At 38.2% G+C, this 17,902-nt stretch overlaps 1 protein-coding gene across 3 annotated transcripts in view; it reads left to right on the top strand.

Annotated features, from left to right (window-relative positions):
- Window positions 1-17,765, top strand: part of GUF1 (GTP binding elongation factor GUF1) — a 29,481-nt gene extending 11,716 nt beyond the window's left edge. For all 3 annotated transcript variants that reach the window (XM_063135352.1, XM_063135353.1, XM_063135354.1), the window contains exons 8-18: window positions 1,029-1,093; window positions 1,745-1,948; window positions 8,387-8,526; window positions 9,463-9,586; window positions 9,811-9,943; window positions 11,464-11,607; window positions 13,084-13,217; window positions 15,343-15,444; window positions 15,781-15,900; window positions 16,896-16,932; window positions 17,372-17,765. In XM_063135352.1, coding sequence (XP_062991422.1) covers window positions 1,029-1,093; window positions 1,745-1,948; window positions 8,387-8,526; window positions 9,463-9,586; window positions 9,811-9,943; window positions 11,464-11,607; window positions 13,084-13,217; window positions 15,343-15,444; window positions 15,781-15,900; window positions 16,896-16,932; window positions 17,372-17,509 — 1,341 coding nt within the window. In that variant the 3' untranslated portion in view covers window positions 17,510-17,765. The remainder of the gene's footprint in view (window positions 1-1,028; window positions 1,094-1,744; window positions 1,949-8,386; window positions 8,527-9,462; window positions 9,587-9,810; window positions 9,944-11,463; window positions 11,608-13,083; window positions 13,218-15,342; window positions 15,445-15,780; window positions 15,901-16,895; window positions 16,933-17,371) is intronic.
- Window positions 17,766-17,902: the final 137 nt, after the last annotated feature.

Genomic DNA, 17,902 nt, shown 5'->3' on the forward strand with positions numbered 1-17,902 from the left:
GCCAGCTTCGAAAGTACTGACCACTTCATTGTCACTCTATCTAGCTGATCGTGCACTGACACTCTATTTGGCTAGTGTTTGTACGGAAATGCTTGTATATGTTAGCATGCTTGGATCTGTGGTTTGGATCTGCGGATTGCAGTCTATTAAATATTATATGTGCTTAAATATTGTGTGGCCTGAAGTGCATGCCTTAGCTGTTTGCCTCATTCATAATGCATATGCTGTCAAGTATTGTTTCTTAGTCTCAAATTTTCTGTTAGAAGCATGTTTGAAATAAGCTGTTTTTCTACATACTTACAGCATTTTTATATCGCCCTTTAGTCAAAGGCCCCCAAGATGGTTTACCAAGATAAGAAATAAGACAGTCCCTGCCTACAGGATTACAATCTAAAAGACACGGCACAGAAGGAAAAGGGATTGGGAGGGAGGAAGTAAAATAAAGCAAATTGAGGCATTAGATTCTTAATTGCAAAATTCACAGGTGAAGGACTGTTTCTTCTTTGCCCTCTGATGTCCTCAGCATTGACAGTTAGTAGCAGGAGGCTCTCTTAGCTGTATTGGTATCCAGGCCCTCTTGCCAGTCCTATTCTTGTGTAGCTGAATACTGCTGTGGAGTGAGCTGTTAAAAGATGTACTTGATTATTTTTCCTAGTAAGGAATTTTTCAACTGTAGCTGGGCAACATGAATGAATTGGGTTGGGTCAGATTGAGGCACATACAATTGGGCTGGTGGGAGACGACTTCACTGTCCTCTCCTCCCCCTCCCCATGGTAGCCCCTCCAGCCACTTGAAAATGCTACACAGAGGGTTTGGGGGAACACCGCTGAATGGGGTGATCTGTGGTTCTGGGAGGATCCCCCCAAATCGTGTGAAGGCGCCTTCCATGAGTGGAGCCCTCCTGTTCATGGAAGACAGAATCCTGGATCCAACCCAGTATACAATGCTGCCCTCGTGGTTTGCTGGTTAGTGTGAACTGACAACGTTCGCTTGAAATGAGGCTAACTTGCATTTTTAAATTGTCTTAGATTTCTGCAAAACTTGGAACAAATGTTGAAAGAATACTTCAGGAAGTTGTTAAAAGGATCCCTCCGTAAGTTTTCTTTTCTGGCATCTTAATTACTATTGAGAAGTAGTCTGTCTTACAGGTATGTCTAACTTTCTCTTTAAGCCAGTTCATGGTGTAATCATATACATGTTTAGACAGAAAAAAGTCCTACAACTCCCAGCATGCTCCATTCAGCACGGTTGGCTGGGGAATCCTGGGCATTGGAAGACTTTTTTTTTCTATCTAAACATAAATAGGATTGCACCCTTATCTATGGTACTTTTGAAGCCTTTTAATAATACCGTTAATTTGGCGAGTGTTAATTTTAATAGATGTATTTGGTAATTCAGATGTGATGAAAAATAAACATGTGGAGTGGCACAAACATTTCAATATTCAATGTGCCATATGTATGAGTTATACATATTATACATATTAGTTGTGGGCCAGTAGCTGTGGACTGCTTTTGTGGTATTCTTTCTAGGCTGTGGAGGAGTGGATGGGAATTTTGTATTGTATTGTTTTTAGATTAGGTTTTATGGTGTTTATTTGTACTTGTATTTGTGCTGATTATGGTTTATTTTAATTTTGGTTTGTTTTCTCTCTTTTTGCAGTGGAAAGTGACACATAAATTTAGTAAATAATAATAATAGGTTTTACAATGCAGCCTTGATCTCTCTCTGTCTCTCCTCATAGGCCCAGTGTTAGCACACATGATCCATTGAAGGCATTGGTGTTCGACTCCACCTTTGACCCCTACAGGGGTGTGATTGCCAACGTTGCCCTGTTTGGTGGGGAGGTTCGCAAAGGCCATAAGATCACTTCAGCTCACACAAAAAAGATTTATGAAGTTAATGAAATAGGGATTCTGACACCCAACGAGCAGCCAACACATAAATTGTAAGTTTCTAAAGTGTTTGAAAACAGTAAGAAAGTTATTTGTGGCCCTTGGAAAGATCAACCATTTCTTTCCCCTTTGATATGCAGGGCAGATATAGAGCAGGGTCGTTACCTTGCTAAGCTCGGTAGGTGCAACTGGCTGATGACATTTAGGAGCTGCTTCTTGGTGCCTCTCAGTTCCTGCCTTAAATTAGATCGTTTCAGGCAACAACAAAATGATTGCCTTTTGTCAATTTGCAAAAGCTATGTAGCATTTTTTTTTTTTAAAAAAAATTAAAGACTGTAGCAGTGAGCAAGGGGGAAAGCGTTTGTCGGAATTGTAGCCCACTGATGAATTGCGACCAACTTCTTAAATAGCTCACTTACAAGGAGAGATTTGAAATATTTAAGGTAGGGGGCGGAGCTTGGCAGCCATGGCGGTGGCAGGTTTCTTCTGAGGCTCTGAGCGGCGTTGCCGGAAAAAGCAATTATCTATTTTTTAATGGGCATAAATCTTTGAGCAAACGACAGGAAATGATTATAAAAGCTATCGGAGCTGGAAAGTGTTGAGAAGAGCCGATGGGATGAGGTGAGCTTGACGGAATGTCTTTATAAACTGCAGAGGCAAAACCGAAAGTAAAGTAACATGATTGATGTCGCAGTTTGAAAAGAAAGAACTTATGCTTGTTAGACGTTGATCTGATTTACAGCGATCCTCACTTCTCATCCTTTATCTTAAGTTGGAAAGATTGAAATACTGGCTTTGAAGTTGTTTGCTGTAATCTTTGTAAAGTGGAAAGTGGAAGCTGTTTGCGGTGTGCCGAGAAGGGGGGGGTGAAGGGGAAGAAACAGCATTCTGTGAGGGAGATGTGGGATTTTGAGAAACTGTGAATGATTGGATCTGATCCCCTCTAGTGAATGCTGTTGTGAACTGAATATATTTCCTCCCCCTCGGGAAGAAGGTGGTGTGTTTGGCACATAGAAGAGAAGCCAGTAAAAGTTGCTAAGGAAGTGGGGGCTCTAAGATTTATGCCCTACTCAGAAGGGTCCTATGTCCAACATTAAAAAAAAGATTAAGAAGTGGGAAAAGTTGAATAGACAAAAAAAGAAACCTTCAAATCATAATTTAACCCACCTCTCCCACCTGGAAGATACAGCCCCTGGAACAGACCAGGAAGACGAAGTTATAGACCCAGTTTCTTTGGATACAGTACCAAATAAAGAAAAGAATATGGCTGAAGGGGGAAAAGCAATGGACAGCAACTTTCCCTCCCTAGCAGAAATTAAGGCAGTTATTGTAGAGAATAATATCATCATTTTTAAAAAAATGGATCTGCAAATGAATGAATTTAGACAACAAATGCGTGTTCTTTCGGATAAGACCGCAGAAAACTCGGATAAGATCAAAGAGATAGAGGCAAAAGCGGAATTGGACCAGAAGAAGCAAGAGGCTTTTGAAGAATCAACAAATATTCAATTTAAGGAATGGGAATTACGTCTGATCGCCTTGGAAGACCAATCTCGTAGATCTTCAATTCGAATAAAGCAGCTGAAGCAGATACAAGGAGAAGATCTTAGAGAAATCATTCTGAACTGGTTCAAAGAGCTGACGCCTGACATACCAATAGATGGATCGGATCTGGACCGAGTCCACCGCGTGGGGGGGCAAAACTACAAAGGGATTAGAGATATTTTGGTGAAATTTGGTAACTATTATAAAAAAGAGCAAATCATGAAAGAATTGAGATCTTTGACCCAGTTACAATATAAAGGCAAAGCAGTGCAAATTTATAATGATCTTTCTCAACATACATTAAATTGGAGACGGAGTATTAAACCAATAACTGGAATGTTAATGCAGAACAAAATTCCATACGCATGGGGTTACCCGGTTTTCTTAAGATTTACATATGGGAGGAGGGAACACAGAGTAACCTCATTGGATCAAGGTAAAGAATTGCTGAAGAGGCTGGGTCTGGATGGGGAAGCAAATGGGGCTGGAGTGGGTGGGGGAGGGAATGAGGCTGGGACATCTGGAGAGTAAGAGAATTGTTAATTATGTTTGGAGATAATTGCAAATAGAAATGCTAATATAGAAACCTGCCGGCCAGGCGCAGCACTGCCTCCCCCCCCCCTTTAAAGTAGATGGCTGGAGTACTAGACTCACGGGGATATGGGGGGGGATTAGAGTGGGGGGGTGGGGAGGGGGGGAAGGTAGGAGAGGAGGGATTGGGGTAGGAGGGTGGGGGTTTTATGTATGGAGTTTGTTTTTTTATGTAAGCAAGTTTGAACTGCTGAGCACAAGGGATCGGAAGAGATTTCAAAAGGGTGATTATGGATAAAAAGATAAAGGTATCAACACTCAATGTTAAAGGTTTGGGGGCAGTCGTGAAAAGGAAGAGAATAGAACAAATGCTTAATAAAGAGGGATCAGATATTATAATGGTCCAAGAGACACACCAAGGCTCCGAGAATTCGAATATGATAAAATTAAAGTGGTTAGCCTATTATGAAAAGTCATTAGGGACATCGAAAAAAAATGGAGTGGCCACTTTGATTTCAAAAAAAAGTGGGTTTATATTAGAAGAAGTAAAAAAGGATGATAAGGGCAGATATCTTATGTTAAAAGGTAAAATTGAGGGAAAGGTCTATACTTTGATTAATGTTTATGCCCCAAATGAGAGGCATAGAGAGTTTTTTATAAAGTTGTTTAAAGAAATAGAAGAATTTAAGGAGGGGTATGCTATATTAGCTGGGGATTTTAATATGGTTATGGATAATAAACGGGACAGGTCAAATCCCACTAATGCTGAAAAGAGGAACAATATGACTATATTGAATAAATTAGTAAAAGAAAATGATTATTTAGATTCGTGGCGTTTACTTAACGGGAATAGGCCTGGATTTTCATACTTTTCCCCAGTTCATCATACATACTCCAGGATAGATTATATATTTGTTTCAAAAGATTTTGCAACGAGGATTTGTAAAATGGAAATGGGGGTAATAAAAGTAACTGATCATGCCTTGTTAAGTCTAGAATTTACAGTTAAGAAAGATTATAAAGAGGCATATAGATGGAAGCTGAATACAAAGATATTGAAATATAATAAAATAGTAGATAAAATTCGGAAGGAATTGTCGGAGTCATGGGAAATGAATGAAAAAGGAGGAACAGCTGGGTCAGTCATTTGGGACACCATGAAGGCTGTAGCAAGAGGAATCTGTATTAGAGAAACATGTAGTTTAAAAAGACAACAACGTGCAGAACAGGAAAAGTTAGAGATAGAAATTAAAAACTTGGAGGAAAGATATTGGCGAGTTAAAGATAAATATAAATTAGTGGAAATACAAGCTAAGAAGAAACAATTAGAAAATTTAAATATAGAAGAGATTCAAAAGAATTTAATGTATATGAAAAGGGAATATTTTGAAAACAGTGATAAGAACTCGAGGTTGCTTGCCAAGCTCACACAAAAAGAAAAAGGGAGGAATGGGATAGAAACGTTGAAAGATAGCCGAGGGAATTATTGTCATGCAATGAAAGCTAAAATAAAAATTTTTCAGGAATTCTATCAGGAATTGTATAAGGGTAAAGAAAGTCAACAAGAAAAGGTGGAGGAGTATATTGGAAGGTTTATAAAGAAGGGAATAAAATTAGAATATAAGGAGTTAATGGAGTCAGTAATAACTCAAAGAGAAGTTGAAGAGGTTATTGATAAGTTAAAAGTTGGTAAATCACCGGGAGCAGATGGTTTGGGTCCAGAATATTATAAGGTCTTCAAAGACTGTTTAGTTCCAAAATTAATGGAACTTTATAATAGGATATTATCAGGAGAGAAGATACCTGAATCATGGGAACATTCAGTGATAATTCTGATCCCAAAACCAGATAAAGATTTGACTAATCCCGATTCTTATAGACCTATTTCTTTAATAAATCAGGATGCTAAAATTTTTACATCTATTATGGCCAAACGGCTAAATAAATTTTTGGCAGAATATATAGGAGCAGATCAATGTGGGTTTGTGGTAGGAAGGCATATGCATAATTTAGTGGGTAGAGTTTTAAATGTAATAAATGTAATAAAAAAAGCAAATATTAAGGCAGGTATTATGGCATTAGATATTTTTAAAGCTTTTGATTGTGTGAGCTGGCAGGCACTAAAGAGTATTATAGATAAATTGGGATTTGGAAATAAATTTAAAAATGTAATAGAACAGCTATATTCCCAAAATACGGCGGTAGTGGTGGTAAATGACGGACTTACTGAAAAGATACGACTAGCCAGAGGAACAAGACAAGGATGTCCGCTCTCGCCGGTCCTGTTTGTAATGGTTATGGAAGTTTTGGCGAAGGCACTAAGGGAGGATGAAGAGTTAGAAGGAATTGGAGAGGTAAGGGAAATAAAGTTAAACATGTTTGCGGATGACACTTTATTGACCATTAAGAATCCATTAAGAAAGTTAGAAAGAATTAAATATCAGTTGAGGGAATTTGAGGAAATTACAGGGTTAAAAATAAATTGGTCTAAATCAGAGATGATGTTGTTTAACTATACCAAGAAGGAAGAAAAGGATTGGGAATTTAAGGGAATGGAATTGAAAGTTAAGAATGAGATTAAATATTTGGGAATTAAAATTACAAAAAATTTAGAGAATCTTGAAAAGGAAAATTTAATGAGGTTAAAGAAAGAGGTATTAGAGAAATTGGAGAAATATAAAAGATTAAATTTATCTTGGTTCGGAAGAATAGCCTTAATAAAAATGAAGATATTAGCTAAAATTAATTTTGTATTTAGAATGTTACCTATAAAAATATCAGAAACCGAGATAAAAAGTTGGCAAAATATTATTAATAAATATTGTAATGGAGAAAAGAGAGCAAGAGTGAATAAAAATAATTGGTACCTAAGCCAAAAAAAGGGGGGAATGGGTCTCCCAAACATAAAATTATACTACGTAGCAAATAGATTAAGACATGTTGTAGAAGCAATTATGGGAGTAGGAGATTTATATTGGATGGAAGAAAAAACCATAAATAAGGTAGAGATGAATTTGGAGAATGTTTTTTTTAAAGACGGAGGAAGAAAGTGGGTTGGAAGTATAGATAATCCACTCCTGAGGACTCAATGGGAAATTTGGAGTAAATTTAAAGGGAAGCTGCTTCCGAGCAACTCTCCCCTAGCACCGATAATAATGTTAAAGAATTTCCCAGAGGATCTAAAGGGTAGATTATGTAAAATATTAAAAGAGAAAAATAAAATAAGATTAAAGGATTGGGTAAGAGATATTAAAACAAGAGAGGATATGGAAAATTTGTTAAAGGAGAAGAAGCTATCTTGGCTAGAATATGGTCAATTAGAGCAATGGAATAAAAAGTGGATTAAAGATAATAGAATGTGCAGAAAGATGATGAGGTTTGAAGAATTAGTAGTAAGTAAGGAGGAAGGGAAAGGAGGGAGTATAGTTTCAAAAGGATTAATGAGTGAAATATATAAAATATTGTTAGAGAAGGAGTTTAGAGAGAATACAGAGAAAATGGTTTGGGAATCAGATTTGAAGATACAAATAGGGCGACAGAGCTGGGAGGGACTATGGAAACAAAGAGTGTTGAGAAGTTTATCAGTAAGAATAAAGGAGAATTATTTTAAAATCCTATGGAGGTGGTACCTAACCCCGGTTAGATTGAATAAGATAAGTGATCAACATTCAGCAAATTGTTGGAGAGGTTGTGGGGAAAAAGGAACGTATTTACATATGTGGTGGCAATGCAAATATGTACAAAGATTATGGAAGATGGTGTTCTCAGAAATTGAAGAAATAGTGGGAATGAAAATAGAACAAACACCAAAAATAGCATTGCTGTCACTATTTGAAGATATAAAGTGTGGAAAAGGAACTATAGAGCTGATATCGAATTTGTTGGTTGCAGCACGACTGATGGTAGCTAGGAACTGGAAGGTCCAAGGGGAATATACTATTGAGGAATGGTACAAAGAAGTCTGGGACATAGCCATTAATGATAAACTGACATGTAATATTAAGTGGAGAAAAGGCGTAACTAAAATAAATGAGTTCGAAGGAATTTGGAAACAGTTCCTAGTGTTTGTGTTTACTAAGGGAAGTGGGAAACCACCAGCAGAAGAAACGATTAGATTTTGGACTCAAGAATGATCCCGAGGTGGGGGGTGCACTTTTATGTTAAGAACGAAGATGTTGTAGTATGATAAGGTATATGTAATAGTTTTTGATATTTGTACTCAACAATCATTCAATATGTATGCAGCAGATATTTGATGTTTTTCTTTTTCTTATTGTGTTTTGTTTCAGTTATATTTTGGTAATGTTTATCTATGTTTATATAGTGTTGAAAATGAATAAAAATTTAATAATAATAAAAAAAAAATGAAATATTTAAGGTATTACGTGTTTCCAAATGATACCCATTTCGTTTAGGTATGCTGGCCAGGTTGGCTATCTGATTGCTGGAATGAAAGATATTACGGAAGCCCAAATAGGAGATACTCTTTATTTACATAATCAACCAGTGGAGCCCTTTCCTGGGTTTAAATCAGCGAAACCAATGGTCTTTGCAGGTGAGGTGCGCGTATTCTAAAGATGGGAAGCAATCTGAATCTGCCCAACTTAATCTGTTGTCAAAATCAGTTATTTAATTAGGGAATCCAAGAAGACATCATGAGACGACCTTTGTTTACTGGCTTGGAAGTGTGGGAATACAGGATCTAAAGGTGTGTGCTTTCTATTGAAGAGCTGACAACTTTGCCAGCATTCGTAAGTAGGAAACATTAGAAGAAGGCATGTTTTCCAAGAGGAAGGGCCTCAATGGAAAGCACCTTCTTTATCATGTCCTGGTGGAGTTTAAACATGCAATCACAGACATAGCTTTTGAGAAAGCACTGTGGTTTTTGTGTGTGTGGTTTTTTTGGGTTGCTGATGTAATGAAAGTATATGCAAGGAACCACCTAGAGGATAAACACAATCTTCTTGTTAACAGTGCTTTCATTTTGTGCTTATAGTGGAATTCTGTAAATCATGCAAAGTGATGCTTCAGAACCTTCTTATAACAGTAACTTGGGAAAGGTAGCTTATTTATTTATGTTGTTGAAAGAATTATAATTTTGGATAGGCTTAAGATTTTTTTTTTTTTGGGTCTTTTCACATTTGTTAAGATAACCAGTTTTACTTTATTAGCTTTAATACCAAGAAACCATTTTCTTTTGCCGAAAATTCCATAAAACACTCCAGCTAATTTGTTCCATTGGAAATCATACAGGAATATGAATATGTATTTGTGTTTGTGTGTGTATGCATATGTAATATTTAAGACTTCTCTGTAAAATGAGACTAAAGAGATTTAGTTTAAATTGTGGTTTATTTCTGGGCTGCAATTAAAAAGGTATTTGTTGCCGCAAACGGAGGTTTTAAAGTGGCCCTAAAGAAAGTGCTGCATCAAATGTAGGAGGGTATTGATCTGCCGCTACTATCATTCAAAGTTCTGTGTGTATTGACAGGAATGTACCCAGTAGACCAGTCAGAATATAATAACCTGAAAAGTGCTGTAGAAAAACTGACGCTTAACGACTCCAGTGTTACCCTTCACCGCGATAGTAGCCTTGCCTTGGGAGCAGGATGGAGGTGGGTTTTTTTTATTGTGTTCAATCTACTAGTTTGGGCATCAAGTTCAGAGAGTTTTTTTCTGGATGTGATCCTCTTCAGTGCAATGTGGAAACTTCTCTTGATTTCATTTGACTTGGAAGTTGAACTTGCTTACTTGGCATTTCAGCTCAAATTATTCTTTATCATGTTGCAATTGACAATGCAAGTGGCCAGAGAATACAGTGTAAATCTTGTATTTGCAGGTTGGGTTTCCTCGGCCTTTTACATATGGAAGTTTTTAATCAGCGTTTGGAGCAAGAATACAATGCATCTGTCATTTTGACAGCCCCCACAGTCCCATACAAGGCAATTCTTTCTTCAGCAAAATTGATAAAGGTGATGCGGGATTGTTAAATCTAAATAAACTAACAAACAGTGATACATGTCACTCAGCATCATGGGGTAAATTGTAGCTGAAATGGTTAAGAAGAAATAAATTTCAAGTGTCAAGGGGTGACACAATGCTACACACAGTTTCAGATGTCTGTAAGCTTTCCTGATCCTTCCAGCACACACAGTCAGGCAATCTGCCATGGGACACCCAAATCAGTGAGACTTCCTTATTGCAGGAAATCCCATGGCAAGAGCTTAATGGTTACTTGCTTCAGAAATCATATAACTGATGACCAATAGTTATAGGCTCTAAGAAATTCTAGAACAACCAAAAACTAATCACTACAACCGTGACTGAGATCTTCAGCAACATGGTTTCCCCGTGACTGTAAGATACCTGCTCCAGACCCCTTAACAGACAAGGCCTTTGGGCCTTTTAGCAAGCCCCCCGTCCAAACAGGGCGTCACTGCTCAACTTCCAGAAGGGACGCTTCAACCTGGGTGATCCTTCTGCTAACCTTACCTCACCTGTGTCAGCTTCTCACAGAGAGCTTCTTTGCCAAGGCTGACTCTGCAGGTAGATGGGAATAAGGTAGCTCCTTCTGGTTCTGCTCTGAGAATACTGACAGAGATATGCTCGCACAGGTTCTGATATTCTATAAACTGAAATAGGCCCAGACCCTTCCAGATTACTTCTAATTAAATCTTAGCTATACACTATAAGGCCTACTGCAGTGGTGAAGCTGGGCCCTGACAATGTCATGCTGGATCAATGACCAAACCGTAATTTGGCCAATCAGAAACACATTGCAGGCTCACACTCTTTCCCTGCCCTCTCGCATGGCCCAATCTCTCCTTTCCTTGGTTAGTGTTAACTGTGGTTTAGCCTATAGTCTGAACCAGTGTAGCTATAGCTTCTGGCAACTTTAGCAAGGCTTTAAACCAGAGATCGAAACCCAACTTTTAATGTTGCTTGCAGTGTCTGATTAAGCTAGTTATAGTGGTAATAACTATGATTATGCTCTTCCAGACATAATTCTAAACCATAGTTAACATTAATCGGGGAAAGGAGTGTGTGGGCTGATTGGGGGTGGCATGGGCTTGAGCCTGCAGTGCACTCCACTTTGATAAATCATGGTTTGACAGCTCAGTGTGACATCTGAACCAGGCCTGTATGCTATCTTTTTTACTTTCTGTGAAACAGAATCTAAGTTGTGTTGATTAACAGGCACTAGTACATTTGCTTATAATTCCACCTGTGTGTGAACCCATTTCATTGGGTTCCCATTTTTATCCCATTTCCTGAATCGTTACAAGGGCTCAGAGAGCATTTAAGAGATGCAAAAGAACTCACTGGGAGTTGACTTCCTTGCCCTTTGGGGGTGGAAGAGTCAGATGATCCTCCCATTTTAATTCATGAATGAATGCCATTTCAGAATTGTGGTAAAGCACTGAGGAATTTGCTTTTGACAGGAATTTATGGCCAGCCATGTTGCAAACTGGTTTCTCTTCTGTTTTTGTAGGAATATGGGAAAGAGGAGATCACCATCATAAATCCTGCTGAGTTTCCTGATAAATCAACAGTAATTGAATATTTGGAGCCTGTTGTTTTGGGCACAATCATAACCCCTGAAGAATATATTGGGAAAATAATGGCTCTCTGCCAGGTTGGTTTGTACCATCGGGTGGAGAACATTAACAAGTTAAATGAGGCAATTTTAATTAATCAGTCCATTGGTTTTCAAGCTTTCAGGTAGCAACTTGTCCGTAATCTAACCTTTCATAATGCGGAGGATTCTGGTGACATATTCTAGACTACATACTTGGCTCACACTGGCCAGGTGTTTTGAGCCTCATTATTACCAGTATGAACTGAGTGTATGCCCCAGACCACACCAAACCCTCCCCTGCAGCTATGCAGTGTAAAGAAAGTCAGTGTTGGGAAACCCCAGGTTCCCCAGGATTACTAAATTCAGACAATTAATGTGGCCTAGATGATGATAATACAATATGAATTCTTGTTGTTGTTGTTGTTCTACTACTACTAGGTCTTCTCTAGTGTTCAGAACAGTTTGTATGTTTTATCTTGGAAATTCTTATAACAACTCTTTAAAGTAGGTCCTTCAAAATACATTTTGACTGAGCCAGTTTTCTAGTTTGTCTAAGCGAAACACACCCTTTTCTATCATCCTCATAGATCTGTCCTTTGAAAACTTTCCAGCTTGACAACAGTTTTCAAAGCTGAATAAATTATTCCAAATAAATGCATGTGGACAAGTCTTTTTCCTGAGCAACTTGCAATCTAAATTAGTTTCTCTCTTTCAGTGCTACTTGGGCTCCTGGCACCTTTTTTCACCCTGGGAGTAAAGCTATAGGACCTCAAGGATGGAGAACCTATGCCCCCCTGGATGTTGTCAGACTTCAGTTCCCATCAGCCCCAGCCAGCATGGCCACTGGTCAGGGAGTATGGGACTTGGAGTCTAACAACATTTGGAGGGCCACAGGTTCCCTATCATTGAGGTCCTATAGCTTTGCTTACAGGGTGAAAAATGATACCAGGAGTCCAAGTAGCATTGAAAGAGAGAAACTAATTTAGATTGCAAGTTGCTCAGGAAAAAGACTTGTCCATCCCTGCTGTAGGTTATCAAACAAAAATATTTTTCTATGATTTCCATGAACCTTTTGGTACCTCAGCAATAAGAAGTGTTAAGAATGTTGGTGATGGAAAAAACCACCGGAAAATATGCAAACAAGATATGTCAGAAAATACATCTTCCATAAACACTGGTTCTTGAATGGCTTAGGGTAAGTAAATTACCAGCTTCTTCTTATTAGTCCCTCAGCTTAAAATTCACAGAATTTAACTTTCTGTGAAGATTTTTCTTCTTCTTCCGCTTTTTATAAACCACACCTTCATCCTAGAAGGATTTGAGGGTAGTATACATAAAATGATACAATACAATAAAATAAAAACAATCTAAAATCAAAACAACAACAAAATGGGAGCCATAAGACCATTTCAACCAGTTAAAAATATACAAACTTAAATCTAAAATATAGCACAATTGATAGTTTGTTTTAAAATGCCTATGCAGATAAAAAACAATGGCAGTTGACTCTCAAACTACTGTGTTTCTTGTCAGAATCGAAGGGCTGTTCAGAAGGACCTGCTGTACATTGATGACCACAGAGTCATGATGAAGTATTTCTTTCCACTGAATGAAATTGTAGTAGATTTTTATGACAGTCTGAAATCCCTGTCCTCTGGATATGCCAGGTAATATCATTTCTGTATTGATGCAGGAGATTCTGTGTGTGTGTGTGTGTGTGTGTGTGTTTATGTGTTTATGTGGGTGAATGGTTTGAGGGGGGAAATAAAAAAAATCATTTTAAAAAATCAATGGATGAAGGGATATCGTTCAAATTTGGCATGCCTAAAGTCCGACTTAAGAGCTATCGTGGTGCCAAGTTTCATCTCTATCTGTAAAAATGAGGGAGCTGTAAGCATTTTGGTTACATCCGTCACATTGGCTGATGGATCTGGGATTTTCCGCAGTTACCTACAAAGTTGTTGATTGTTTTGTTGGGACTTTGGCTGGGAAGAACAGGTGCAATGATTCTATGTAAAGTGTTATTAATTGGGATTGGGAGAGGGGGGTAAAATAACTGGGATTTGGAGTGTGAAAATGGGGGATGCTCTGAGATATTTAAATGCTGAAAAAGGGGCAAGGGGCAGCCTTAGCAGTGCTTTTCCAACAAGGCATGGGGAAAAGAGTGTGTGAAAGTTTGGAAGGTGGCTTGACATTAAGCAAAGAGGTGACATAGAAAGTCACCCCTGTGCTGTCCGGAGGACTCCCCACCTGGCTTAAAGTCCTCCTCTGTCCCCTCCCCCAGCGCTTCCCAAACACTTTGGGGACTTCTGTGAGATAAGGAAGCCCTGTCTGTGACCCCTCAAACTTTAACCATTGTGATCACTTCGATATTGGGGACGCTCTGTATACATAAATAAATCAGGTCCTGAGTGGAAGCGCCCACGTCCATCACCTGACAAGAACCAATGAACTGGAGGGGGAAGGACAGGGGCGGGATGGGGCAGGCGCAATAGAGGGAGAGCAAACAACTGAAAAGAGAGTCCTCCAGTATAGCCACGATCATGAAAGGGATCAGCCCTTGCCCTGCTAATGAAATTGGAGTTGAGGGCAAGGTTGGGAGTTGAGGGCACAGTGCCACAGTGGTTCTGCTCTTTACTTCAGGGTCACGTACAGAGGATAGCATTGGGTGACCATACCTTGGGCCCTTGGCAGTTGGGTTGTGGGGCCCCATAAGGTTCTGATCTGTCCCTAATGCTATTTAGGAACAGAAATGGTTGGAGGTGGTCATTAGGGGATTTGGAGTAAAGTGTCATCAATACAGTAATGATACCCACCTCTGTTTCTCTGTATCATCTTAGCTAGGAGAGAATGTGCAGGCCTTTGACCAGTGACTGGATGCAGTGGTGGGATGGAAGAGGGCCAATAAGCTGAGGCTGAATCCTGACAAGATGGAGGCACTGTGGCAAAGTTCTCTTGTCTGGGAAATAGGGAATTGCCTGTTCTAGATGGGGTTGTGCTCCTTCTGAAAGAGCAGAAAGGTGCTTTTGCCAACATATAAAGCCCTACACAGATTAGGACCTGGATACCTGATGGAGCCCTGCTTGAATATTAAGATCCAGTGGGGATGCTGCCACGTTTGCCTGCGGGAGTCCCTCCCGCTTCATATATGGTCGGCATTGACTTACAAGCCTTTGGAGCCCACTAAAGACCTCTGAATCTATCTCATTTCAGTCTTTCTGTCCTGACCTGTTTTACTTGTTGATGCTGTATGATTTTATTGGTTCGTACCCCGCTTTGGAATTATTTTATAATGAAAAGCGGGGAATAAATTGTATCAGTTTTACCTCATTGCCTGACAGCAGATAGCCTACCCTCTATCTTTTAAGACCTTGCTGTCCTAGGCAGGTTATTTCCTTCTTTTACTCTCTGCTTTCTTTGTTTGAAGTCCTCTAGCAATCTCTAGTGGAAGCTAGAGGAATACTTTAAAAGAAAAGAGGGAGGGAATCTCCAGATCTCACCCCAAGTATAGGAAACGGAGGAGTAATGACTGCTTCGATTTGTGTCGTTATGGATCTGGTTGAACTAAAGAGTATACTCAATAGCTTAGTCTGGGGTTGAACTGGGAAGAGGTCTGTAGTGGGTTAATAATTCCCATCACCACATAAAAGTTGAAGATTTTACTGGGGGACAAAAATTCTGTGTCCTTATTTAACGAATTATTTAAATGTTGTTAAAAATGTTATCTTTTAAAAAGCTAAAATAAGAAATCAGTTTGAGTGATGAATTGAATATGAGTTTTTTGTTCTTCAGTTTTGACTATGAAGATGCAGGATACCAGACTGCAGAACTTGTCAAAATGGACATTCTTTTAAATGGAAATGCTGTAGAAGAACTGGTAACTATTGTACATAAGTAAGTCAACTAAAAATGCCCTCCTATTTTCAGACAAAACTAAATTTTAGATATCCTTGCCAAATCACAAGGAACTTCTTCCAAATATTCTCAGCATTTGTGGGGTAATGGCCAAACACTTAAACTATGTTTCCATTTAAGTTTCCTGCTTTTGATTGCATTCTCAGTTTCATAGTACAAATAAGTACAATTGTAGTTCTGTCCCTCAGAGTGATTTTGTTGTATTTGCCTTTATCTAGGTAATTTGAAATTTTAACACAGTTTAAAGTTTACATTGATGGGTTTAGATTTTGGGTTTAGAATATCAGATGATATTCTCACTTTTTCTTTTTTCAGGGACAAAGCATACCCTGTTGCTAAAGCCATGTGTGAACGTTTAAAAGATGTTATTCCAAGACAACTGTTTGAAATAGCTATTCAGGCAGCTGTTGGAAGCAAAGTAATTGCAAGAGAAACGTGAGTTGTTAGTCTTGATTCTGTTATAAAAGGCAACTGAAGTGTAATTTGTTATACAACTGGATTCTTCATACTACTACAAACCAAATAAATACATTGCTTTCCCCCCCTTTCATCTCTAGTAACTGTTAAAGTGTTCCCTGGTATTCACTTGATATTCAAATTGAAATCCAAGGCTCTTTAAATGATACAACTAAAGACACATTCAAATATGCATGTAAATGAGCAATTTCATTCAACATGATAGTTTATTCTTTTTACTTGTATTTCACAGACCAGGTCCCTTTATTGATTAAAAATCCTAATCCGAGTAGATGTCAACATTTTTTCAGAGAAGGCATCTATTCCAGGAGCTAGATCTTAATGTACAGGGATGATAGTATGGGAGGTGTTCAGCACCTTGAATTTAGCCTGGAGACTGACCAATAGCCATTGAAGCTTTCTGAACATGGCCACATGTGGCTGTTGTGTACAAGCAATTGTAATGCTGCCTTCTGAATCATGTGAAGCTTTTAAACTGTCTTGAAGGGCAGCTGCACATTGAATGCAGAACATGGCATATAGTTGGGGCAGTAACAAAATAATCTCTTATTCTGAATAAAAGGAATCATCTCTTGAAAGGAAGGATAATCACATTTCTCTGTAGTACCACTGTGATTAGGAAGTGCATAGTAGGAATTTGAAATATTTCAGATAAATTGTCCTCTTTGATATGTGAAAAGTAGACTAGTAGTTATATTGGCTTCCACTGTCTTTAAAATATGTGGTTAAAGTAAATGAGAAAACAGATTGTAGGAAGTTCTGGATTTCATTCAGATCAAATAGTTGTAGGTCCTTATTGCCAAAGGTCACTTGTGATTTGAGGTCACATGTTATTGATTCAGAGCGTTTGTGATCCAACGTGAGGTCACACTATGGAACATCTTTGCATTACACCCTCCAAAGAATGCAGTTTGGTTTAAGCATTGAACCATCATCCAACTTCTCTCTTCCAGAGTCAAAGCTTACAGAAAAAATGTCCTGGCAAAATGTGTAAGTATCTGGATTTTTCCTTCTATAGTATTTGAGATTGCAGTTCTTTTTCCTGTGTATTCTTTTGTTTCATTTATAAGCTATCTACATGTTCCTAGTTTTCCAATGTGTTTTCGATTTCTCTTGATGATGCATGTGAACTCAGGAAAACTGACAAGCTTGTTCAATGTTGTAGATTCACAATACGTCAAGTAAAGACTTTTGATTTTTAGAAGTAATACTACTTCCTTTACTCAAAGCTGTATTGCGTACATGTATGAGGAATGGTTGATAGCACAGTTACTACAATTCTGTATAGATGTTTTTATTGTCCATGATACTTACAAAACATTAGAAAAATATGGCCGGAGCCTCAGTATAGCTTCCTTGTTGATGTTGTGGGCTAATTCTGTAAAATCTGAATGAATTAACACAGTTACTTTTTTTTAAAAAAAAATAGTATGGTGGAGATATTTCACGGAAAATGAAACTTTTGAAAAGGCAAGCAGAAGGAAAGAAGAAGTTGAGGAAAATTGGGAATGTGGAAGTTCCAAAGGATGCATTCATCAGTGTTCTAAAGCGACAGCCTGACAAGTAGTTGGAAGTCCACAAATATTACTTCCAGCTATTTTTAAAAGTAAAGCTAAAGAACCATTTTACTAACCTTGTTTTTACAAGGTGTGTATCCTGTCTTGAATATGATATACCCTCATGTGTATATACAGCTCAGGCTATGAATCATCATGAATGTAAATGTACACTTTTGACAAATGCTTTAATTTAAAAAAACTTTTATAAATTATTGTAAATGGCTAGAAAGCCTCTTCAATAAAGCATTCTGGCTAATGGTCAAATATTCTATGTCTTAATGATCCAGAGACTGATGGACCAGCATAGCATTACATACCTCCTTCTATTACATTTCTCCTGATGTGTTCCGATACAATTCCTTAGAGCAGCTTATTATATATACCACTTTAAAACAAATACT

This window comes from Elgaria multicarinata, chromosome 10, assembly GCF_023053635.1.
Source record: "Elgaria multicarinata webbii isolate HBS135686 ecotype San Diego chromosome 10, rElgMul1.1.pri, whole genome shotgun sequence".
In the NCBI taxonomy this organism is placed as follows: domain Eukaryota; kingdom Metazoa; phylum Chordata; class Lepidosauria; order Squamata; family Anguidae; genus Elgaria; species Elgaria multicarinata.